The 26,626-nt window shown below is 43.5% G+C and overlaps 2 protein-coding genes across 2 annotated transcripts in view; one reads left to right on the plus strand and one right to left on the minus strand.

The window, feature by feature from the left end:
- BORCS5 (BLOC-1 related complex subunit 5) overlaps window positions 1-15,841 on the minus strand; it is a 62,407-nt gene extending 46,566 nt beyond the window's left edge. The window contains exons 1-2 of the mRNA XM_009094210.4: window positions 15,712-15,841; window positions 15,100-15,243 (exon numbers count right to left, since the gene is read on the minus strand). Coding sequence (XP_009092458.1) covers window positions 15,100-15,243; window positions 15,712-15,769 — 202 coding nt within the window. The 5' untranslated portion in view covers window positions 15,770-15,841. The remainder of the gene's footprint in view (window positions 1-15,099; window positions 15,244-15,711) is intronic.
- A 4,876-nt stretch (window positions 15,842-20,717) lies between these two features.
- MANSC1 (MANSC domain containing 1) lies at window positions 20,718-25,397 on the plus strand. Its single transcript, XM_009094260.4, has 3 exons — window positions 20,718-21,153; window positions 22,021-22,161; window positions 24,061-25,397. The coding sequence occupies exons 1-3, from the start codon at window positions 20,934-20,936 to the stop codon at window positions 25,041-25,043; spliced, it is 1,344 nt and encodes a 447-aa protein (XP_009092508.2). The 5' UTR covers window positions 20,718-20,933; the 3' UTR covers window positions 25,044-25,397.
- Window positions 25,398-26,626: the final 1,229 nt, after the last annotated feature.

Genomic DNA, 26,626 nt, shown 5'->3' on the forward strand with positions numbered 1-26,626 from the left:
ATGACCAACATTTTGGCTGGAACAAGCCTAGTGTGTTAAATTAATAAAAATAGTTACAAGGTACAGTAAACTCCAAACTTTGATAACTAAGACTCAAGGGAAAAAAAGGCATTTGCACACAACTTTGTGCAAGTGAGCACATCCTGGCTTAATTTCAAGAGAAAATATTCCACAGCTGAAAATCCAAAGTGGTACAGCAATAGCTCTTAACCAGAGTTTAATGAAACAGTATTTAAGAGCTCACTAGCAGAACTCACTCCTCCCTGAACTTACAGTTCTAGATGGACAACAGAGTTTGTGCAGCAAGTTTGTCATTGTATTACCTTACTTTACCACTACACAGAGGTAGTAGAAATGTACTAAGAGATCAGCCAACATCAGTGTGCTAAGGCTTGTTACAATCTAGAACTTTGGCACTGATTCTTTCCCTAGTGCCCAAAAGGGGGATCCAACCCCTTTGCTCACTGAATCTCACCCCGTGTTACTTCTGCTTTTCTGGCTGAGCCTGCTCCACCTCAGCATGGCAGGAGGGGGACAGCAACCTGTGTGCCCTCAGCCCATCTGCTCCTCAGCTGCACTGGGTGTGCATGGCCAGTGTTGGGAGCAGAGGAGGCTACAGGGGTGGCTTCTGTGAGAAACTGCAGGAAGCTTCTCCCATGTCCAGCAAAGACAATGCCACGGGCTCCAGGAGGCTGAGCCCATCAGGGATGGCTGGTGACATCTCTGGCATAATGGATTTACAGAGCAGAAAAGTTGCTGTGTGGAAGCAATTGCAGCCAGAGAAGAGCAGGGTGACAACATGTGAGAGGAACAGCCCTGCAGACACTGAGGGCAGCGAGGAAGGAGGGGCAGAAGATTCCCCTGTGCCCCTGCTGCACATAGAGAACCATGGGGATGCAGAGATCCACTTGAAGCTCCTGGAGGAGTCCACACTGGAGCAGGGGATGCCCAAAGGAGCCCGTGGAGAGTGGAGCCCACACTGGAACAGTTTTGCTGGCAGAACTTGTGACCCTGTGGGGGACCCAGATTGGAGCAGCCTGTTCCTGAGGGACTGCACCCCACAGGAGGGACCTTATGGTGGAGCACAGAAAGGTCTCCAACCTCTGCCCCTGAGCAGTGGCAGTACAAGGTGTGGTGAACTGACTATGACTCCCATTCCAGTCTCCCTGTGATGCTTAGCAGGGAGGAGGTAGAGCCCAGAAGAAAGGAAGGGTGAGGGGAAGGTGTTTTTAAGGTTTGTTTTACTTCTTATTATACTGTTCTGATTTTGACTGGTATTAAATTCAATTAATTTTCCAATGTCTAGTCTGTTTTGCCCATGAGTGATCTCTCTGCTCTCAACTCATGAACCTTTTGTTGTATCTCCTTTAGCCTATGCAGTTGAGGAGGGGAGTGATAGGACGGCTTTCGTGGGTGTCTGGCCTCCAGCCAGGGTTGAGCCACCATATCCAACCTATCCACTCCTATCTTTCATAGGAAACAGCCCCAGCACATCTGAAGAGCTGCTCCTGTCACAGACACTCTCCAGAAACCGTCCTACTAATGAGAAGAGGGAAACAAGCTTGGAGAACGGGCATTAAAAGTAAATATTAGTGCTAAGTGAAAACAGGCAACAAATATACATCCTAGACTTGCACATGAAAAATACCAATTTGTCTAATGCTTAGGAGAAAATTGCCCATTTCATTAAAATTTCAGGAAAAAAGTTACCTAAGCATTACACGTGCTTATATAAAGACTATTATGCTGAGGTTCAAAGACTTTTTACCATACATTTGAAAGACATTTTAAATAATTCCCATTTTGCTATAAGGCATCCACAATACCAAGGTTGTACATGGTCTGTTGCCTGACATTGAAAGCTGAATACAGAGACTGAACAACACCCTCTGGTCACTGGTAAAATACCAGGCTAAACTCACTTCTCTCCTCCCTGCCTCTGTCCTGCTGAGGCATCAGCTCCATTTACACCACCACAGAATGAGCAATAATAGTAAAATAGACAACTTTAATTTCAAGAAACAATCCTATATCTAGTCTTATGCAACAAATACATTAGGTGCACCCTGACATGTTTAATTTAGCACATTATCCATTGAATCCCCTCAAGCCTGAACAATGCCTCTGCCTGAAAATACATATTAGAAAATCTCTTTTTATTTTTTTAACCAAATGCCAGCAACTCAAATCCCTTCTATTTCATGCAGGGGTGCATTTGTGGCCCCATTTTGCAAAGGAGCTGTTTCAAAGGGGATGTAATCAGTGTGGTGGGCTACAGGAAGTGAAAACCACTTGAGAATAAGTCACATTCATTTTCCTCTCACATGCACAGAGGCTTCAGTCAAAGAGGCAAGAACCCACACACTCTCCTAAGTTACATTGAAGGTATGGTAGTACTGACTAGAAGCTGAGAAAATGACAGAGAAGAGAGAGATTTCTGTGGTTTTCAGCTGCATAGTAAGATTTATTTAATTTTATTTTCTGATACTCAGGGCTTGAACAATACAGTAATACACTCTTGATTTCACTGTACATTACTTTGATTTGCAAGAAAAATAAGCCTAGCAATCTGAATAATAAAGAGGCAGTTTAGCACAGGAGAGAACTTGGTCAGTCTTCTGAAAAACTTCAGTAGGTTTAAAAACTAGAAGCAGTACAGGTTTTGTTTTCTTACCAAGCTCCTTCAGTTAAGAAGATAAGGGAGCGGGAAAATCAAAACCATCAAAATAGTTGGCATCAAAACAGTTTCTAAACAAAAAGTTTATGAACAGTCTCAGCATGTTTTATCTTTTCCAACCTCAGTTCCTTCTGGATGGCAGCTTTCCAAAGTAAAGACCAATTCTGCTGGTTTTAGAGAAAAGAGTCCCAAGCCATTAAGTTTAGCTTGTTCTGCTCACCCTTGCTCTTGGAAAAATCACCAAACCAAACTGAGGATTAAAGAGCAGAATACAAAATATTTGTACAGAAGCCCCAAAGGTGCAAGTCCACCAGTCCAGCTGTCTCTGCTCCTGCCACAGCATCACCACCCAGTGCGTCATAACCACCCTGCCCCACTTTCCTGAGGAGTATGTTGGTCAGCAAAGCATCAGTGAATCCAAAAGGACATTCTGTGGGAAGCCAGAGTGGCTCAGTAAATCCTGCACATATTATCTTCTCCTGCACCAAGACTAGAAACTAATTTTGGATATGTGCTTGCCTTAGTCCTAAAGTACCTAAGTGGGACAGCTGGCAGAGCTGATCTCAGCTGGTGCCCACATAACCTCAGCCCACAACCCCTGGGATTTCTCCCTACACCAGCCAAAGTGCCTGCCAGATCCCATGGTGAGCCAAATCAAGTTCCTTGCCTGCCAGAAGAGCTTTTCCTTTTTTATTTCCCAGTGAATTCCCTGGTTACATTGGTCACCATATCTTCCTTTCATTAAAATTCTGTTTACAAGGAGTAGATATGAGTCACTCAGGACCACTAGTTAAATATTAATTGACTGGAGGCTGGAAAACAAACATCCTCAATTTCCTCACCTTTTCCCAAAACTCTACCAAATCTGTTAATATTTAACAATTTCTACCTTTTCTTTTGTCCTGAATGCACTGCCTTTTCTTTCCCTGTTGCACAGTGACTATGATGGCAGATCAGCACAGCCCACTTTTAGCCAACTCACTTAACTTCACTGTATCTTTGTGCAGAGACCACCCATTTTCACATCAATCCTACTCCTGCAGTACAGTATTTCAGTATCTAACTCACACTCCTGTTGTTTCACAGCACAGAAAACTGCTTTATTTTTACTTACATCTTAAATAGTTGATGCAATCAAAACTTTAACCTTTTTAGATGCTTCCTTCTGCAAGTTGAGGTGGCACAAAGGTTGAAATACCACCACAATTTTCTCTGCACAGGCAAGAGCTATGACATGAAAAATAATTCTGCTCCTAGCACATTTGTCCCATTGCCTGGCATTATAATCTAGGCCAAGCCTTGACATTCTTCAACTAAATACATATGCAAACATTGACCACAAAAGTAATTGGATTCAGATAGTAATAAAAGGCATTTGGCATTTAAAATAAAGAAGTGAAAGTCTAAAACACCACTGTAACTTAATCATCAGTTGTCATAATAGAGATCATTAGACAAAAGAAATCATTTACGTTCCAAGTGATTAATCTACAAATTCTTTCTGTCTTCTCTACCACAGAACATAATAAATCAGATGAATAACTGAGGGAATGTACAACAGTGGAAAATTGCAAACTATTGCAAAAAAAAAAAAAAAAAAAAGGCAATTCAGCCACCACCCAAACTGACTCCAAATTTCCGTTCATACTAAAACTGGTGACAAGTTCCACGAATGGGGGACAACCAAAACCAAGAGTAGGTATTCTATCCTGATTTGTCCTGTTTCTGCACATGTATAAATGCAAACATGTAGTTCCATTTCAATCACCTGCATCTTGCTACTTTCACACCACAGAAAAAGTAAGATTTGCTCTCATGGGAGGCAAAGCAGCATGCAGTACTTATGAAGTTTTATTTCCAGTATCTCTTCCACTTCCTATTAAAGAGAAAGGTTCTCTTTAATCAGATGAAGTCAAGACTTCAAGGTTAAAAGGAAAATCAAGTTTCCCCTTTAGGTTCAGGCTTTGTTCAGCTGACAGAAACCTTCCAGGTCTCCTACTACAAAGAATGAGAATGGATAAAATTCTGACCAACCTTTTTCCCATCCTCCTCCTGAGCGAGCCACCATGGAATGGTACCAAGGAATGGCCAACCCTCAGCCACTCCTTGCAGAGAGATCAGCCAGCACCAGGAGTGTCAGTAGTGCCTTTCCAACAGTTTTATTTGTGTTTGATACAGTATCAAAAGGAACACTTTAATTTTATCCAAAATTTGTGAAGCATCACCAGGATTGGTCCTTCCCAGAGTTTGTCAACACCATCTTAGTCTGACTAAGAACTAAAAACAAAGGGTTACTCACTGAAACAGTACCAGATGAAAATTATGTTTTTTGAAGTCTCTTGATGACCATGATTTATAATTCCCTGGTCCATAATATCACACTTTCCAAGGAGCTCTTTGGAAGCATTCCATTTACAGCACCACAACTGCAAATGGTATCTGCAGTCCAGCAGATCCCAGGTCAGCTTCCAATGACACACAACAGTCAGAGAGAAAGTGCAGGATGCACAGCAGAAAATCCACCACAATAAGGACACAGCAGAGTAAAAACACAGTAGGAAGAGACAATCACTTGTCTGGCCAGCTAATATAGAATTCTTTAGGATAAGGGTTTTCCTTGGCACTATGCTTCTTGTTTTAACTTGAAACACGGCTTTCCATCCATGATAGCTGGCACGGAGTTTAGAAAAAGCCTGCAGAAAGAGTGAATTTCAAATGGGGAAACTCAGACTCCAGTACTTTTACACCAAAGTCCATGTGCTGATGAGGCATGCCTTGCCAGGGATTTCACTTTGGATAGTTGAGATCAGGGGGAGGAGAACATGCCCAAGTAATTTTGCATGGTGTCTCACCGAGAACAACTTCAGGCAAGCAGCAACACTGCCTATATTAGCATTTTAAATTTTTTTAAATGGTTATATGCAAATAGGTTATAATCTTAAGTTCCTGGTGTGTACCAACAACCTTCCCAAGCACCAGAAGGTTTGGGTAGCATATAGTGAAGGACAGTACCCTCCAGCTGATGTCCAGATGTTGTGGTACAGACCTCCCATTAATGCACTGATGAGAAGAGAATCACATGAACACCTAGCCAACTCAAAGGGCTTTTATTGGCATGACAGACTGGACACAAGATACCTTCATGACATTTCCAAGGCAAGAGAGATTAAGGTTCAAGACATTCCTCTTCCACACTCTCTCTCCTAAAAATAACTTAGGAATTAGCAAAGCACTGGATTTAGCTGAACAGACATATATGATCAATACAAAGATTCTCCCAAACAAATGTCTTCCTTTATGTGAGATTACCTGTACTCATACACAAGGAAGGTGGGGTAAAAGCCTGGAATTTTCAGCTATCACTTAACAGACACATTATTTCTTCCCCTTTCCCCTTCTTACTTTGTGTCTCTCCCCTCATGCAGCTCATCCCATGATCTGCACTCTTGCAGCAACACTGGTTTGTAGGGCTGGTGATGAACTGGAAAGAAGACCTCGTTGAACTGAACATTTTTGAGCTGGGGAGAAGAAAGAGTGTTGCAATAATTTTCTAGACACAGTTCCTGAATTCCATCCCCTGTGCTGAATAAACATTTTTTCTCAGCACAATGGGCCACCAGGAAAGCACTTACTATGCACCACTCTTGGCATGAGACCACCTTGGTCTTCAACACACCTATGATCAAAACAGTGTTGTCAAGAACTCCCTATTTCTGATGGTGTACTGAGGTGAGGATCAAGAGCCATGGACAGCCTCTGAACCTCAAATGCTTTCACCTGAATTACTGCTGATTTACAAACACATTTTCTTACCACACATACTTAGAACAACAACCAAAAATAAGTGGCACCCAAAATTTCTATTTTTCAAGATCATAAAGCTTTCTGAAAGGTTTTCAGCTGGAGATCACTGCACCACCTCCTCCTCACAGACCTAGTACTGTTTCAGCCTGTAGCTGCCTCTCAGTAAAAAGCGCTGTGTGGCTCAACTCACAGGTCCAATGGGTACCAAACCCAGCAAGGTCACCAAGACCTTGGTCACTTGGTACCAATGCAAACAGAACACAAATGTTCATGGAAAGAGCTTGAAGAGAAAGCAGTTTCCAGCATGCTGTTTCAGCAAGGTTTCCACCCCTTTTCAACCACATCTGCTATTTCTTTTGTATTCCACTGACACCCTGTGGCACCTACCTAGAATGCAGGCTTTCCAATCTCAATATCCATTTTCTCAACTACAGGAGTAAAAACCAGCAAGTCAGAAAACAGAGAAAAGACATTGCAAGCCTTACTCCCAAGGCATGAAATGCACAGATTTCTCCTGCACAGCAGTTACCCACTAACAGCCTGTGCTGCTGTCCCAGTATCCCACTTGCTGTTATACCTTTCCTTTGGGTACAAATACATCACTGCCATGCTGATGTAGCATGGAGAAAATAATCTAACTTTAATGCCTGAGCTTCTCAGATCTTTTACTGCAACACTGAATGACACTTCACACTGCAATTCCACTGTCTAAGTTACACAAGTGACTTCCAGGGGACATCCTAACTAACAACTGCAGCACAGGATCCCAAAGTCTCAGTTTTCACTGTGTTAGTACAGTCTTGCCTATCTTTTCAAGAGCGTCATTTCTATATACACCAGCATATTAAAAAAAAAAAAAAAACACAACAAAACCCCCATACAATTGTATTCAAACAGCAGCCTGGTATTTTTACTGTTTGCCCTTAAGCTCATTAAAAAAGCTCTCATAAGTAGCAAGTGCACTTAATTTTGCCCTTCAGCTCTTTACCACATGAAGAAACATACTTATGTTCTTATGGGTCTTTAATACAACAGGCAGGCAGGAGATTTTGCACATTTTGCATTTAATGAACACATCAAGGGGCAGCCTAGGCATATAATGTCTTCTTCAAAATTATTGCCACAATTACACACATAATTATAGTATTGTAAATATTTTGAAACACGAGAGTGTAGACATGTGCAACACAGGTAAAAGCACCCATGTAAACAGTCACACACATACACACAGGAAAACCTCAAACAAAAAACTCCACAAGCATCCAAGATACCAGCTCACACACAGAAGGTGCTCACATCGCTGCAGTGCCATCTTCAGAACTTCTCAAGTGGCTTAAGATTGCTGAAAGATAAGAATTACCACCATAAAAAAGAAAAACATCTCCCACACTAATAAGTATTGCAGTATTCCAAGGATGACCACAGGCTGAGCAGTGTCTCAGCAGCTCCCACCAAAGGCTTCCTGGAGTCCCTCAGCTCAGCCTGCAGGCATGCTGGCAGCGTGGTGCCTATGCACAGCTACAACAGGCAGCAACTCCACTCCCTAATAACAGTACTACTCATCACTTTGTTACTACTGCAAACTGAAAACGAGGATGTCCAGGAGATCATCTGCATCTCAGCGTTCAATATGCAATCTGTAATTGCACATCATCCGGTTTATGCATGCAAGAGTGTCAACAAGCCAAGCATACCATGGCCAGCCCCACATGGAAAATAGAGGGAATATTCAGTATGTCAGACCTCACTGTTTAAACCAAATGAACCACAAAACTCCTATTTTCCCTTTTGTTAAGATGCCCTAAGAAAGGAATAGAGGCAGATCAAATTTGATTCTAAACTTCAAGGTTTCATAACAATGAGCTTGCTGACCTGTGCTTTATTGGTCAGCTGTTGATCTCATCTTACACAATTATCCAGAGAGAACATGGTTAAAGCTGAGCTCCCACCACACTGCTTTGATAACAAGGCTAAGGGCTGGAGCAGACCCGCTTTTTCATTTGTACCTTAAAACCCTTTTCATTTTTATACTGTTTTAGTAAGTCAAACACTAATTAGAAAAGGTGCTTATTATTTACACAATATCACTTTCTGGAATCTATTCTGCTGATAGTGTTTTGGCAGCAAATAAATAAGAAGAGTGGAGTTTTTGAATTATGTGATGATACAGAAAGTGCAGTTAATTGCAGACAGGCAGTACATACAGAAGCATCCTCTCATCTTTTACCTCTAGCATAGTCACTTGACTCAATCAGCACCCGTAGGGGAAAAAAAACATCAATAACTAGGGTGCAATAATTTACACCCTCTTGGGTAAGCATAATATTTCTCAATAAACGAACTGGCCCAAAACCAAATAACCTTCTGGACTTGGATGAACTTATTAATTCCTATAAAGCCTAAGATCAAATGGAAACATTCAATTTTCAAAAGTGATGCAATGCAACACTGCTGCTGGTCCAGTAAGACAGAAACATTCCAAAACCAGCCATCAATCACGAGAAAGAATATTAACAGGGGTGGGGGGGGGGTCACACAGCATCACATGAAGCAACCTTCACATGTACAGCTGGTATATACAGTAAAGACAGGTCTGTACAGTACAGATGTACAGGGATACATAAATGTATCTCCCAGACACGTCTCTGACATGAACATTTCATTGCATGCAATCTTCATTGATAGAAAACATCACATTCAACAGATGGATATCCACCAGAGAAAGACGCCAACAGACACATTAAAAAGAAGTGAGACATTTAACTGGCCCCTCAGTCAAAGACTCAATCAAGTCTTAACTTGTGAACAAGGCAGTAATGCTGAATAAAAGTACACAAATGTGAAGGAGACAGACAGAAAAAAGAAAAAATTCTATCCAGATTTTGATGCCTAAAATCCTTGAGGACAAAAAAGAGTTCTCCATGTGCTTTCCCATGACATGCTTATCCTTGTCTGGAAAGATTCACCATCTACACTCCAGCAGAACACACTAGCTCCTCTGCCTAATCAATCAGATGCATCTGACTTCCAGTCTCCTCCCAACATAAAGAGAGTACACATTCTGTTAGCATTTTATGATTACACTTGGATATTCTAGATGCTATAAGCAGTTATCTGTCTTTCACCTTAGCCTGTTAATAGTGATTTCAAGGTACACTGGTCAGCATGCAGATACACCTCAATAAAGTCTGTGGCAAATTGATAAGCCAAGACACAGTTAACTCCCTCACACATGGTTATTTTGCTCAGCACATCTTCTAATGTATCCCAAGGGCAGCTGCACCCCAAGGGCTGCACTGCCAGCTGAAGAGTTCTGCCAGGTTCTGTGAAGGAAAAGGAAGGAGGATCTGCAGGTGACTTGAGATGACCAAAGCTTATTCCCATGCAGCAAGATGGTGGGGAGGAGCACTATATGTGCCTGAGGAGATCCAGGGGAGAGTCACAGCTACTGGGTTCAGTAGAAATTGGAGCTTCAAGGTCCTCAGCCAAGGAAGAGGCCAGGCTAATCCCCTAGGCAGACAAGCTTACACTCATTCTGCTCATCAGACAACACACAAACTATACCAAGGGGTGTGGAACAGCTGGCAAAGGGGAACGGAAAGGTAGAAAGGTGGAGAACTCAGTATCTGCAGTTCCTAATGCTCTCCCTGTGGGTGCTGAGCTTATTGACTGGATAATGTCTAATCACAGACTCAAATCCTCTCACACAGAAAACTGACTTAGTTCAGGTCTCCAAACAGCCAACAAACTGAGGAATACAAGGAAGTCCGACATCATCTTCATCCACTCCTTCAGCGGTCCTTTGAAGGGAAAGAAAACTGAAGCACCTTCTAGATTCTAATTTCAGGAGCTACTTTCAAGTCATGAATTCAAAATGGAGAGACAGATCTCTACAATAGAGAATACTGCTCTACAAGCCTACAAAACCCCAAAGAAACACCAAACCCACAACTAAAAAACAACCTCACTAACAAACAAAACAACAGTAAAAAAGCTCAAACTCACCAGGCAGATGTACTCACATACCTGGTACTTCTTTCCACCCAACATGGACATTTTGTTACAAGTACTAGGCATAGGGTCCATCCAACAAACTTGGATGTTTCAAATTCTAGTAGAGGCCTATACCCTCAGCAGTAGCAAGCAGCGGATCCTCCTGGTAAGGCACAGCAACAGAATTATAAAAGTATTCAAGTACCATGTGTAGAGAATTATAGGAATAAAGCTCACTGACATGTACTTTTAGCTAAATTCCCTACACTATAAAATGAAGTAGGAGCATACAGTGAGGAAAGGGGAAGAAGAGAGGATGAAAGAAAATACTGAGGAGCGAGATGTGACAAAATCTTGCCTTAAATGAAGTAAATTCTAAACATCCATCCTTCCTTTATACACTGTTCGAGAAAGAAAAATACACTGGCATTTTTTTAGACAAGTAGCTTTCCTACCAGAAATACTACTTCATAAAAGAAGTTATACAAGTATAAACAATCATTTCAAGGTAACACAAGCTTGTGTTACCCTGGAGGACAAGGGATGATCCACAGAGCATCTGTACAACATCACAACTTTCACCCCAGATTTGTCAGCATCTCCCTGTGCTTCTCAGCTGAAGATGTACACCAGCTGTAATATATGACAAGTTTTCCACTTCAAAATATATTGAGCTCGAAAGGAAACTCCTTATGCTGGACCTACTCTTTCTGCCATGTAACCTGGGTTTCCTTGTTGCACTACTTCCAGGTAAATTATAGTCTCAACTTTTCAGAGCAAAAGTCTCACTGTGTTCTTTATGAAATGCCTTTCTAATAAATAACAATAATAAATATGGCTAACAAGCAACACAGTAAGTAAATTTCTCACTGTATACTCCTTAATGTAATTACTTACTTAATTTACTTCCAGTTCATGACTGACAGAGTTTTGCTCAAGACGCCCTTAAAAACTTTATGGGCAGAAATGCCACAACCTTACTGAGCAACCTCTTCCCATTACTTGCTATTCTTAGAAAAACAGCAGGATTATTTGTAGGACAAAAATCCAGTTGTTCTTGGCTAGAGGATGCTAATGAGCTGCACACAATACCCTTCACAAGGCTGTAAGATAAAGACAACCTATGTTAGACAAGGTGGTCTTCAAAACAAAGGGGAATGGAGTGCACAAGTAACTTGCTGAACGTCTGCAAAAAAGACACCTCTCATCTACGTGATACATCTGGGAATGCAGGTGAGCCTCAGCAGCCTCTGCTGACCTTTTTTTCTCTCAATGCTTAAGGGACCAGGAGTTCCTACGAGAGAAGACATGCTGCACATGACAAATGCAATTTGCAGTGACATAGCTAAAATGTGTCAGTCTCCAGCAGCACATCAGCACATTGCTTAATTCGCAGAAACAATCCCTGCTCTCCTGGGAACTTGCACACAACAATCCAAACACCATCAGACAAAGCAAAACAGAAAGAAAAGTATCATCACTACTTGTTCAACTAGTACATCACTACAGTTCTTGCAGAAAGCCAAGCAGGCACCACCAAAAGCTTCAACAGCTAAATATCCAACATCAAAATTGTTATTTTAGTATTAAGGTTTCCTCCAGAAATAAGTCAGAACACAAAACAGGGTTGCTGAATTATCTCTAAATAACCACAAGCCCATATTCAGTGAACTCACAGCATGCTCAATACTCAGTATCGCACTTCCAAGGGATGCTGCCACAACAGCTTCCTCCAAACAAGGAGGAAACAACAAGGGAAAGGCCAGCACAAAAACATAACCAATATTTACAGGGGATCAGTTACCAAAAGTTTGTTTCAAGTTACTACAGGTGCTGTTTTAGTTGGGGGTTAATTTTAATGTACAAGATCCCCCAGAGGGAGGTCACAGTCCTCCCTGACTTGCCAGCAGCAGCTGACAGTCACTGCCTATCTGGCAGCTTTTGTCAACCAGTCAGGATTCTCAGATGGCCACAATAACACCAGGCTGACCTGAAGAACCATGAAATGAGATTGGAGAGGAAACTAATCACAAAATCCTATGGGAACAGGAGGAGGCATAGTATGTAAAGAAGGTTCTGCTGCTCACACAGTGCCTTTGCACTGATATAATAACCTCTGTTTCTACTGCTTCTTCATGCTAAATACCTTTTACCAGTGCACAATTCTAGCCATAAGCAAGAAAATGTTTCTTTCCCCAAAAAGCCTCCAGAGACAAATAAAGCTTGTAAGAAAGAAAGAGACTTTTTGTCTGGGCCTGCAATGAAGGAGCAAGGACACAGGTTTTAAACCAAAGAGGGTAGGTTTAGACTGGACATAAGGAAGAAATTCTTTTTATGATGAGGCTGGAACAGGCTGTCCAGATCATGAGTCTTCAAGGTCAAGCTGGACAGAGCTTTGAGCAACCTGACAGCAGCTTTCCAGTTCCTGAAGTGAGCCTACAAGAAATATGGAGAGGGACTTGTAACAAGGGGTCATAGCTGTACCTCTGAGGTGCAATTCTCCCTACAGAAGTCCAGGGAAAGCATGAAAGATGTAATGAACAGAACACTGGCATTTTCTTCCAAGAGAGAGTGCACAATGGTAAAGATTTCCAGGTTCACTGATCACAAGCTCACCTCACTATGGCTAGGAGGAACAAAGGCATTTGCTTTACAATAACATGCAGTGTTTACATCACCATGTACTTGGCTAGTCCATTTTTTTTTAATGATTATTCCCCTTTTGAAACTCAAAAGCAAAATAAAACCCCTTGGTCTTGCTTAGGCAAGGAGAAACTGAATAGAACAATGAAGTCCACTTCATTGTGGACTGTAAGTCCACCTGCAAGCTGGTAGATCACAAGACAGAAGCTCTTAGAATGAGCTCCTAAAAGATCTTGAAACTTCTTCAAACTTTCTAGAAACATAATCTTGCATGAGAAGAATACAGATAAGAGACCAGTCCAAAACAGAACAGTTTCTCAAGTGGGCCTGTGGTAGATCTGCCATCTCACAAGAGTCAACTCACTCAACAAGCCCACACTGCTTTCTGTAGTGAACACAAGTATCACAGTCTGGTTGTTCAAGAATTAACAAGTATTTGAGGCTGAAAAAGGTGTTCACAAAAGTGATTCAGCATGCAAAACTCTTGAGCAGTCCCCAGATGCCACCACGTCTCAGGAGACTCTAGGGGAAGCAGCAGGCCAAGTGACAAAACCAGAAGAGAATGTTTCTATCATACATCCACAGCTTCAGGTCCAAAGTAAAGCCAGAAAAATCAACTCAGTCATCAAGACAACTTAAAGGCAAGTTTAGGAGCAGAAGGACCTGGACTGGTCATCTAAGGCAGTGCCCTCCAACCTTTGCATCTCAGCCATGTGGCTGCTGCTCTGTTCTTTCTCAGTTCCCACCTCAAGCCCTGGACCCTTGACACTCTAACATCCCCAAATGAACACCATCTCTGGAAGTGATCACCAGTCTCACTTCCCAGGACTTCCTTCCACAGGTCTTGTGCAACCCACATTTGCTCATGAGCTTGGGTGGAACTGAAACTCTTTGTCATCACTCTTACACACACACACACACACACACACACACACACCAACTTTCGTGCCAGATGTTGTGGCATTTTCTAAATTTCTTCTCTCATATTAAAACTTCCTCATTTCTTTTAGGGATTTGGATTCCAGCATTTAGATTTCAAGCAGTCACTAGCATGACCCTGGTTCTATTTTACATACAAAGCAGGACATAGCATGTGCTTTGCAGGCAAAGCTTTTTTTCATGGCCTCTCTTATCTTTTTGCCTCTTCTGCAGGAAACAGCAGTCAGTGCCATGCACATCCAGAACACACTCATAAAATAGGTGTCCAATAAAATAATAAATGTATGGCCTAGTAGGCTATAATAAGGTCTACAAGTTTTAGTCATGTTTCAGTACCCTCATGCAGTAGGCATACACAAACAAACAAAAAGTAAATACTTTCTGTCCAAAAAGTGGTGGTGTGATGCTACCTGTGGTAGATTACCACAGGCATCTAGTGATGCCTTTTCAGATAATAAGGCCACTCTGCATTTTCCTCAAAAAGAGATAGCTAGAAGCCAGGCCACAAAACACACGTTTTTTGTGTTAAACTGCAGGCTCAACAACTGTCATTGAAATCTTCACTTCCTTTGAACAGAAGAAACAAAGAATGAGTGAAAGGGATGAAAGCAAAAAAAAAAAAAAAAAAAAAAGAGTGTCAGATGAATGCACACACAGGTAGCTATGACTCTGAGAGTAACACAGTCTGTTTTTAAAATACTAGAGCAAAACAGGAGACTGTCACCCATTATATATTAGAACATAACACAGCATCTCTCATCTACCAGTGGTACAGGGCAAGCTGGTATGCTTGGAGCTGTTCTGTCTTCACAGTAGATGGTTCCATTGCAGAGAACATTACCAGCACACCTCTAAACTAGTTCACCCAGTGTTTAGAAGGCTGGGATAATTATGACATAACAAAAGAGAGTAAGGTTTAAAACAAGAGGGGAAGTGAAAAATACGAACAGAAATATGAACTTCAGTAGAAACCTCAAGATACACAAATGCCAATAGGTACAAAAAAGTAGGCATTTAAAAACAGAGGAAGAACAATCACTTACCTTTCAAAAGGGGCTGGAAAGTTGGAATTTCCTGCAGTTTTATGACATCTGGATCATTGCTGACATTCCGTGAGGATTGTGTTCCTGGGGCTACCACCACAATGTCGTCCATTTTTGCTCGTTGCTTGGCTGGCAATGGAGATGCTGGATATTGGAGGGAGAGGGAATAACCATTTACAAGCAGATTACACCAGAATCCAACCCTATGCGAATATTGCTCTATTCAACATTGCACAGGTATGCTTTTTATAGCACATTGCTGAGATCACTGAAGGGCTCTGAGCTCCTTTCCCTCTCCCCACCGGGGAACAGCTAATCCGGAACACCTGCACCACTGACGGCTGACGGCCGCCGGCCCCGCCAGCTCCGCACCGCGCCCGGGGCGCTGCCCATCCCCGGCTCTGCTCCCCCGGCCCGGGCGGTGCCCCCACGCCGTCACAGGAAGGGCCGGGCCGAGCTGCCGCTGCCGCCCGGAGAAACAGCCCTTCCCTTCTGCAAGCCCTTCCCTTCTCTACAGCCGCTGTCCCTCCCAAGGAAACAGCCGTGCATGCCTTTCTCCACAGCCGCTCTGCCGGCACAGCCCCGCGCCCTCGCTCCCCGCCAGGCACCGACCTGCGGCGCTGGGCTCGCCCGGGCGGCTCTCGGCCTCGGCGCTCTGCTCCGCGCCCATGGCGGTGCCTCCGTCCCCCGCCCGCCGCAGCGCGGGGGCCGCTGCCGCCCACGGGGTTCCGGCTGCGCCGGGTCAGGCGGCTCCGCCCGGCGGGCGGGGCCCCGCTCGGGGCCGGGGCTGCTCGGCAGTTCCCTGCTAGAGCCCGCGTCCCGGGGCCGTGGGCGGCGGCAGAGCGGCGCTGGTTTGTGTGGCCGGAGAAGATGCTCCTCCTCCGCTGCTCGGCACTAGTGAGGCCAATATTTGTAGTGCTGTGTCCCCTTCTGTGCTCCTCGGTGTTACCGGACAGGTTTTATTTCTTTAAAAAGGAGCCCATGACCGAACATCCTGAGTTGGAAGGGATCCACATGGATTATCAATCCAAACCCTGGCCCTGCACAGACACCCCAACAATCCCACCCTGTGCATCCCTGAGAGCGGTGTCCAAACGCTCCCGGAGCTCTGGCAGCCCTGGGGCCGTGACCATTCCCTGGGGAACCTGGGCAGTGCCCAACACCCTCTGGGGGAAGAACCTTTCCCTGCCATCCAGTCTGACCCTCCCCGGCCCAGCTCCAGCCATTCCCTCAGCTCCTGTCCCTGGTCCCAGAGAGCAGAGCTCAGGGCCTCAGCCTCTTCTTCCCCTCAGCAGAAGCTGTGGCTGCCATGTCTGCCCTCCTCCTCCTCCACAGACCAAGTGCCCTCAGCTACTCCTCACACGCTTCCCGTCAAGGCCTTTCGCCATCCTCGTGCCTTCCTTTGGACACTCTCTAATGGCTTTATGTCTTTCTTACATTGTGACACCCAAAACTTCACACAATATTCAAGCTGAGGCTGCCCCAGCCTAGAGCAAAGCAGGACAATCCCCTCCCTGGCACGGCCAGGGATGCTCAGTATTTGTGCTGAAATCAGCTCCAATTGGGAAAAGGTAGTTCTGGTAGCGGGGATCTCCAACCCTTGATCACAGGCCACCAACCCAAGAAAATCCTAGACCCCAAAGAAGAGAAAAACTGAGCATGTGGACTAATTAACATGAAAAGCAAGTGAATCATTAACCAATAGAAGATAGAATACTAATTAATAAGATAACTACATTACCAGTAACCAATGAATACTAATTCCTTTGTTTACCAAAATGCATAAATAGTCACAAATTTTGATAACTGATTAACATATTTGGTGAGGCAATACCCATGTACCTGTGCACTGAATAAAGTAATATCGGGTTTCTAAACTAACAAACTGTGTGAGAGAGCTCATTTCCCAGTTTGTGGCAAGGAGAGGGTCTAGCAGAGGCCACAAGGATGTGGGTCTGGAGCATCTCTCCTATAAGAAGAGTGTATGGGAGGAGTGGGAGTTTCAGATAAGCTCTGCCCTAGCTCAGATTTTGGCAACCATTTAAATGTAAAGACTCACTCCGGCCTGCAAGTTCTAGTGATGGCAGATCAGGTCTATTTAGAAAAATGAATTATTTATTGAGCAGACAAGTGATAAACAGCCAAAAGATCTTAATCAGAATTACTTACTACACAGTATAAAACTAAAACAACTATGGGTAGATTACAGCATGATAAAAACAGTGCACGATATCAAGGTACCTCTATTAAAGGTAGGAAAAGTAACAGTATTAGGAGTGATACATAACTTTCCACTGAAAGGTCAAAACCATTCACAGATTCCTTCACTCACCCTCCAGGAGAGTATCCAGAAAGCAGTGTCCCTGCTCAGGGGAGAAACTCCACACACTTCCAAGGAAATGTGTAGAAGATTTCTGCTTTGTGGAAGTTTGGTGTGGCTTTTATAATTGTAAAGTAAGGTGTCTGTCAGTCAGAAATTCAGCTTATCTTTCCAGATCTCACTTTGGACAGTGAAATATTTATTGGCAGTTGGGAGATACAAGATCCATGTCCCCGGAACGACCCACTACAAGACAGCTTGTCCTGTTTGAATTGCCTGACCAGTTAATAAATAGATAGGTTCTTGTGAGGGGTGAGGTGCCCTGCTACAAAAGACTGCAGGGGCTGGGCCTGTTTAGTCTGAAGAGACAACTGAGAGAGGATCTCCTTAATGCAGATAAATATCTTTAAGGGGGTGCCAAGAGGAGGAACCAGACTTTTTTCATTGGTGCCCAGTGACAGGACAAGGAGCAATGGCCATAAACTAAAATACGAGAAGTTTTCTTTCAACATGAAGAAGAGCTTCCCATTGAGGATGGCAGGCACTGGAACAGCTGCCCAAGGAGGTTGTGGAGTCTTCCCTTCTGGAGAAATTCCAAAGCCACATGGAATGTGGGTTGCTATGCCGCCTGCTCTGGGTGACCCTGCCTTGGCAGGGGGGCAAGACCAGATGATCTCCAGAGGTCTCTTCCAACCCTAACAATTCTGTGATTGTGTGATTTTTTTAAGTAAAGGTATTCATTCTTCTGTACCAAGGCAAACCTGCCAAACTCCTAAGTGCTGGGCACATAGCAGAGTAATGTGGGCAACACCCATCACGAGCAGCCCTTATATACCCATGTGCCAGGACTGAGGGAAAAGCAGCCCAGATCAAAAGTCCACAGGCAACTCAGGCTTAGAGAAACAAGATTTAAAAACTCAAAAAAACCACTAGTATAAATGAGAAGGAGACATACTTTGAGATTTGAGACTTACTGTTTTCATATTTGACAGTCAAATCAGCAAACACATCATGCCTGTGACAGAAGAATTGTCTATAAATAAGAGCTGCCCTGGCCCGTGCTGGTTTCTGAACAAGCCTGTTCTCTGCTTACACCCAAAGCCCAACATCATCCAAAGCTCTGCACTGAACTCAGCACTGTTTCTCTTGGCTGCCTTTGCTAATTTCCACCAAGATTTAATCTCACACAACAATGATGCTCCTATCTCTTGAGGACTGCACCTCAGCAGTGTTACTGGAATCCAGGCTATGGGAGGGCAATCCCAATCCAACAGAAACTGCTGCTAGCTGTAGGCTGTATGCTGCACTAGGTACTTTTGCAACCTATTAGAATAGATCACAATAGAGGCTCATCTTATCTGTGCCTGAGCATTTCACCATTTAGGGCACTGGCTCCAAAGCAGAGAGATGCTGTACAGAGAACACCTTTAGTGACCTAGCACTATGTCTAAGAGCCAATGGTGTCCCACCAGCCTCCCTCTCTCAGCTTCCCTTTCTTCCCACTGCAGTGGTAAGGGAACTCAGCAGCTGCTGGGCAAGGCTGGCTCTCTCCTAGCTCAGTAGATGTGGTTTCTGCGTAGCTTTTGATGGACCTTGGCTTCCCTGCACCTCAGCAGCCTGACCAATTTGCTTCTAGTCTCCCCAGGGAGACTGAGTTCCTGCCCCACCAGGAAGAGCAGAAATTTGCCATGGTGGCTGGAGTGGGGCAGTCATGTTATCCCCAGTATCTCTTCTACCCTGCTTATATTGTAGATGACATCACCCCTTCTCATTTTCCCATGGTCATCTAGGCCTGTCTGACCACAGCAGTCTCTGTGCATATTCTCACATTCACCATCCCAACAGTTCAGGTGAAAAACCAGTTTCCTCAGCTGTTCTGACCACCTCAGCCAGACCTTTAGCCTTATTTTTCATCTTCTTTCTGCTTGGCTTCTTCCACCACCTCTACGTAAGCAAAGGCAGGTGGAAGCTGCAACTTTGTCTAATACATAGCAGGGGTAATACCTGTGCTTACTTTTAGTATTCATTCCCCTGTTCATTCACTGTGTGATGCAGTTAGCAGGCAACACCTTAATGCTCAGATTCTCTTGGGACTTTTTAACAGTGAAAATAATGTCACCAGTTTACCGAAAGAGGGCTAGAAAGGGACATTTTCTTAAACAAGTGCAAGGTGAAAATTTTAGAAGAAACATCCCACCAAGTCTGTGAGAATCGCAAACAAACATGATTAATTGCCCCAAGATGGCCATGTGATGCAAAATGAGATGGTGGGCTCAGTTTCTTACAACACTCATGTCCAAATAAAAGCCAACACAGCAGTATTGACAAAGGGGGCTGACTGGGCATGAAAAACAAGACAGCTGCCCATGCCTTGGCATCTAACCATTACAATACATAAACTAACCTGCCCTTTGGGATCTCCAGGTAATGCACATCTCTGAAAAGAAGATGGTCTCTTTCTTGAAAAAGAAGGAATCTGTCTTATAATCCTTTTACTCTTTGCACTCCTTTGGTCTACTTTTACTCCTAAACACTACCCCAAAATAGTAAAAAAAAAAACCCTAAAAAGTGGAAATTAAAAAATTCCAAGCAAAACCATGACTTAAGTAAGCAATTGCACTGAGACAGCTGACAGAAGAATGGCCAAGACACCAGTCAGGGTCCCAGTAGATAGGCTTTTTTTTGTTCATTTTTTTTCCCCATTCCACAAACATCTTGTGCTTGGTTATGATTTGAACAGGATTACTCAGGTAGCAAGGAGTCTTTTACACACACACATAGAAATATGTCCACATCCGTTTAGTCCAGGATATGCATATTAATCGCTTTCATTACAGCTCCCAAAAGCAGATCTCAGGTGGAGGAAAAGTCTGACTGTGAGTAAAGCCGTATCAGCCTGACCACCAAGAGCTTCTTTAGTTGTTTTTGCCTTGTGTCTGATGCTCAGGAAGGACCCTTGGTGCCGGTGAGCGGCTGTAGGAGGGGAATACCCTCACAGCCCCGCTGGGCAGGCAGGAGGAGAAGGGCAGGAGGAAGGCAGGAAAAGGTCAGGCAGGAGGAAGAGGGCAGGGAGGGAGAAGCAAGGGAGAAGGAGTGAAGGCAGGAGAAAAGGCAGGAATGGAGCAGGAGAATGGCGGGCAGTGGGAAGGAAGCAAGGGAGGAGGAGGGCAGGATGGAAGGCAGGTAGGTAGGTAAGCAGGAATTCGAGGAGGAGGAGGAGGAGGGCAGGCAGGAGGAGAAGGGCAGCAGGCGTCCCAGGCCCGCCTACCCCGGCCCCTCCTCCCGGACGTGCCGGGACAGCGGCGGTTCCCCCCAGCCTCCGTCCCGAGCCCGGCCGGGCTCCGCCGCTGCTTTCCTGACCCCGCGCTGCGGGCGGGGGTAGCCCGAAGGTGCCGCAGGAACGCGTGTCCGCCCCGGGAGCAGCGGAGCCCCCTCGGCGCGGCTCTCCCGGCTGCCGCGGGCCGCGAATCCCGGCCGTGCCGGAGGAGTCCCGCGGGGACCGGCTCGGGTCACCATGTCCCGCGGGGGCAGCCGCTGGCCGGTTCACCTGCTGGCGATCACCTGCCTGATGGCCGGGCCGGCGCTGAGCCAGGAGTGCTCCGCGGAGAAGATGGAGAATTCCATCATCGATATAGACCTGTCTCTGCCCCGCGGCGTCCGGGGCGCGGAGCCGCTGCGCGTCCCCAGCGCGGGTGCCTGTGTCCGCGCCTGCTGCTCGGGGCCCCGGCTCGCAGGTAACCTCGGCCTTCTTCTCCGCCACTACCTGGGAGGATAATTCTGGAGTTTGGGCTCGTGGGGTGGTCAGCTGCTGGTGTTCTTCTCCGTATTCAGCACGGAATTTACCCTTTCATTCCAGCTGCGCTTAGTTCCAGCTTGCGGCTGCTGCCTTCTTTTGCCAGTGGGTGTTAGATCTTAACGCAAGACCCCGTAGTGTTCAGGAAAATAGTTGTATCACAGAAACAGCGTTAGTTTTAGGCGTCAAAACCTCCCAAATCCCCAACCCCTTATGAAGGTGCGTAAGCTGTGTTTAGTAGATGCACTAAAAGTTGCTGACACTTTCCACTGTATTTAATTTTAGCCAAAAATGAGAATGTTCACCCTCCTCTGAGATAGCTGGTTTGAATCAAGCTCTTGGAGCAGTAGGAGGTAGAGCAGGAAGTAGAAATTACAGTGGTGAAAGTGACCCCCCCCCGAAGCACCCGAAGCAACAACTAGCCAACGATTCCTGGGATGTAATAAGGAAAAATGTCTAAATAATTTTCTTCCCCATGAGTATATCGAGGAGGTTTTCAGATTTATCAGGATTTGTAAGCAAGCAATTGTTGTATAAGTGGTGCCAGTGTGGTATGCGTGAGGGGAGGATGAGATATTAGACTCATAATTTCCCCAACTTTATTTGTACAGGAAAAGGAAGGTGTGACCTTTCATATTTTGGCCCTGGGCCATTCTTCTGCAGTCCTTGGCAGTTTTTTCCTGTAGGAAGGTTATGTGTTAGTAGTTTTCCTCTTACTCACATGAGCAAAAGTTAACAAACTAGATCTCATTACCATACTGCTATAAAAGTTCTTACTGCTGAAACAGGTATTTACTTTGTTTTGCAGGAGACAAGAAGTGTAATTTGATTATTTTTTATGCTGCAAGAACAAGTACACATCCAAACTGCTACTTGTTTTACTGTCCTAGCACTGAGGCTTGTCCGATGAAACCTGCAACAGGACTTGTGAGCTACAAGATAACTAGAGGTAAATAACAGTGAGAGCCATCAGCCCCCACACCACACTGCAAAATGACTTTTGCACTTGTGAACTTTCAGTAGTGATCAGGAACTGTAGGGGGGGTCGTATTTTTAGTAAAGTTTTCTAAGCCAAGCATTATGATTTTAAAATATTGCTTTTTTTTGTTGTGGAGGATGGATGGGCAGGTGTGTGGTGAGCTCCTTTGTGGGCCCAGCTTCCAGCTTGGAATAATGTCCCAACCCTTATAATATTCCTTCACATTAGATTCAGAAATCATCATAATTTGTCCTTGCTTAAAACAAAAAGAAGCTGCTTCCATGTAGATGTAGTCAGGCAGGAAAATTTCCTGTACATAATACTGAAAAGTACCACCAAGAAAACCAATGGAAATACCATGCCCTTGTAGCCAGCTGTGTATTTAAAAGACCCACACTACACTGATGAATAATTGGCAATAATAAAAATAAATAATCATTATTTTCTGCATTCAGTTAGGGAACCTGAAGTGCAGAAGCAAACCTTCTAAACTCAGAGCTTTATGGCATGTGGGTTGCACACTCAGGAATTTCTTGCTCTCTGGCCTGTGCTGTTTTTTGTTTGTTTGTTTGTTTTTGGTTTTGGTTTTGTTTTGTTTGGGTTTTTTTGTTTGTTTTTTTTTTTTTGTAACAGCAAGGCCTACTTGTTGATTGACATTGACTTGCACCAGACCTGTTTGAACAGCTCAGATAAGAAACTGATAATTAGACTGTCCTGGCAAGGTGGTTTCTGTATGGCTGCTTGAGAGACCAAACTTTTGCTGAAAAAGAGAACTTTTCCAAGAGGAACTATGCAAGGAGCAACAGTACAATATATAGAAAGATTACTCGTGTAATGTTACCAAGTATTTTTGTGCAAGCACAGTCTCACAGGAATCATGCAAAAGCAATGTGCAACAAATGAACTGTATTTCTGTAAAACTATTACTAAAATTACACTTCCCTCCAGCTCTTTCTCCCCTGGAAGAACATAGAGGTTTCAAACAAAGAAACAAGAAATGCAATCATGCTCGTGCTTTTGTTCAGCATGTAATGCAATGCTGAGTGAAAAACGTGATTGCATTTAACACTTCTTTGTAATGCAATGCTGAGTGAAAAACGTGATTGCATTTAATGCTTCTTTTTCTTTTTGGAGACTTGATCTGCTGTGAGCATTTAATTGCAGAAAGATTATGCTAGCTTGTTTAATGTTCCTGGTAAGTTTTCAAAGGTAGCATCTGAGCAGTGTCGGTCGGAACAAATGTTTCAAACTTTGTTCTTTCATATGAGAAGCTGTATGTGGTTACACTGAAAACCAAGTTGAAAGGGGGAAAGATACTTCTTTATTTATTTCAGTTCCAGTGCATTTAACAAACCTTTTTGTTTCAATATTAAAAAGAGATGAGTGAGAGTCAGAACTACTTGAGAGCATGTTCCCTTTTAAATGTTCTCTGCAGCAGCTGAATGGTTATCATGAATATATTATATATATTTCTATAATTTTATAAATAAAATTATAAAATTATATATATAATATTAATTGGCAATTAGCCTGTCTTTCCAACAGCTCATGTTCAGCCAAATATTTTCTATAATACCTGTAAAGCAGGTAAATACTGTAGAAAAAGTACAGTAAAATCAGGTAGCTTTTAGGATTATTATTTGTATGATATTTCTGCACAGAACACTGTTATGTGAGTAGGCTTGAGGCTGACAGCTTTTATGACATAGAATTTAAATGTTGGTGTGCATATTTTAAAGAAAGGAAGTTTCATTAGTCATTATCTCTTAGAGCCCCCTTACATAAATGTTTCTAAGAAATACAAATAGGGTATGCCTACATTAGTCAAAAATAGATTTTATAATTAAATACAAGTATTTCTGTTTCCAGACATTCATGCTCTAGAGGATAAATCCATCAAAACTGAGAACTTTTCTTCAAATGAGTATTCTTTGCCTTCGGATGCTGGAACCTTTATTTCTCACAGTCAGGATATCCATCAGAATCACACTGCCAGTTTGGAGCAGTCTGTCTTTCATCAGGCATCTGAACTCCTGAACCACATAGGCAAGCATTTGGACAACATGGAACTTGATACAGTTTCTCCTGAATCTCAAAGAGCAAAAGAATCTGAGAGCTTAGACCCCATCTCAAGGCAGCAGGTAATTAAAGTGCCACCAAGCACTCCTGCTGCTGCTCCAGTTGGAAACCCCACTGCTTCCTTCCCCACCTCTGCTTGGGCAGGTGCCCCTGAAACCAGCAGTGCATCTCTTGCTCCTCTGCCAACAGGCACTGCCCAGCTGGAGTCTCTTACAACCTCTCTGCATCCTGGTGCTGCCAAACCAACCACAGCTGCCTCTCCACCTGCTGCAGCCACTGCAGCTAAACCTGCAGTCCCTGCCACCAGCGTCACTGTTACGCATGTTCCTCTTTCCAAGCCCACAAATTCTGCTTCTCCTTCTACAACCATGCAGGTGACCACAAATTCTGGATCTGCTACTGCCCTATCAGGGCTAAGGACTCCAGCCATGGCTCCTGAGCCAACAATTGTCTCTTCCAGTGATACCAGCCATGTGACCCTCCTCTCTTTTCCAGGTTTCGTTCTGTCCAGCGATTCTCCTGCATCTTCCCAAAATGACCTTCAGGGTTATGACCCATCTGACTCAGAAAGCTCCCTGTCAGAAGGTGTTCTGAGAGAGAAAGGTGTCTTTCATCTGGGGGAAAAAAGCAGCCTTGTAGCAGCTTTGTTTTTTGGGGTGACATTCCTGTTGCTAGTTATTGTGCTGACAGGGAAGAAAATCCATGAATCTCTTCAGAAGAGGCATTACACCAGGCTGGATTATTTGATCAATGGAATGTATTCTGATGTCTGACTGGGAGAGGGAATAAAACTTTGGGGAGCACCTCTCACTTTTGAGAGGAGAACTCTGAAATGGAACAGTAGATATTGAAATCTCAGAAGAGGATGGATTCCTTTTTTGGGCTCTAATGGGAAAGCAGGAGACAGGAGATGGGTTTGGTGGTGAAAAGGAATGCTCTGTCTGTGCTGAACTATAATGTCTGTCATTTTTGATTTATTCCTAAATCCTGAGAGTAAACATCTAAATCCAAGTTAAGCTAAGAAGGTCTTATATTTAGGGAGAAAATGCATTTCATGAGCTTAATCTGTATTGTGACAAGATTAGTGAAATTGAAGTTCACCTAATAAATTGAGTACCTGTGCAGCACATGGGTGTTTTCAGTGCTATTTGCACCAAATGCTGGTGCAATCCTATTTACCCTACTTTTAGCTTTAAAGGAATACTTAGTAATAGAGCTTTGCATCCAAATGGTTTTAGGTACAAACAGGAAAAAAAATATATTACATATGGCATAACTTAATTTTCCTTATCTAAATATAGTTTATGGTTATATATATATCTTTAAAATTCTTCTTCTGCATATATCACAGGTATCCTCAAAACTACATACTGCAAAATGTAGTGCTCTCAAAGCACACCCTCTTCACTTCTAGCATCCCCTTCATGTGACTGGTAATAAGCATGGCTGCTTACTTCCAGTTATCTTGATATTTGAGGTTTTTTTCCCACCTAAACAACTCTATGATTTTATGTTTTCCTGACTCTTCAACAGGGAGAGTAAGTGGAAGCATCTACTGCCACACAACTTCCAGTTCATGTTATTTAAATTTCCCTTCATGTGCAGTCAGTCTAAACCTGGTTTTAGAATGAAAGGCTGGATTTCAAAGTGTTCCTGTCAGATGGCATGATCAACAACAAATGTCACAGCAGAAAAGAAGGGTGACTCATGAATGCAAGGAAACAATTCTATTACAAAATATGAAATTTGACTCACATCCAAGAGATTCTTAGATCTGTCGAGCTTAGTGTGGTGGGAAGCAGGTGTGATCCAAAAAATGGCCTCAAGGCAAGTTTTCTGAAAGCTCTAAATAACTAAATGCAGAAAATTCTCTGAAAATTCCGTTATTCAGAGATCAAAGAAAAGTCAGTGTTCTTTGTGTCAAGAACTTGAATTCTTACTATATGGAGGCTGCAAATTGCTTTATATATATAAAAACACCTGGTCTGCTACATTGTTTAAGTCTGACAATAGTTAAAAGAAAAGTAGTCTGGATAACCTCTTAAAAGTGAACAAAATTACAGAAGAAATGTACCTCAAATTTATCAGCTTGTTTTTTGACTGTGCTTTGTTAACTTTATTTTCTTTTCTTTTTTATTTTAATAGCTATTTTCAGAGGTTTCTGGTCAAGGAACATAACAAGGAGGAACATTTTTGGGAAATGAGTTTACAGAATGATAAATGCTAGTCCTAGCTGTAAAAATGCAGATCTGAGGTTCACCATAATTTTTCCTCATAAGAACAGCAACCTTCATGAGAAGCTGTCTATGTTGCTGGTGTCATCACAGCAGGAGAGGTGCTGAGAACAACCCCTGAG

Source organism: Serinus canaria, chromosome 1A (assembly GCF_022539315.1).
Source record: "Serinus canaria isolate serCan28SL12 chromosome 1A, serCan2020, whole genome shotgun sequence".
Taxonomy (NCBI): Eukaryota; Metazoa; Chordata; class Aves; order Passeriformes; family Fringillidae; genus Serinus; species Serinus canaria.

Coding starts and splice junctions, on each gene's coding strand:
- MANSC1 (XM_009094260.4), top strand. CDS start 20,934: ATGTCCCGCGGGGGCAGCCGCTGGCCGGTTCACCTGCTGGCGATCACC. Junction 21,154..22,020: donor CTCGGGGCCCCGGCTCGCAG/GTAACCTCGGCC, acceptor TTTGTTTTGCAG/GAGACAAGAAGTGTAATTTG. Junction 22,162..24,060: donor GAGCTACAAGATAACTAGAG/GTAAATAACAGT, acceptor TTCTGTTTCCAG/ACATTCATGCTCTAGAGGAT.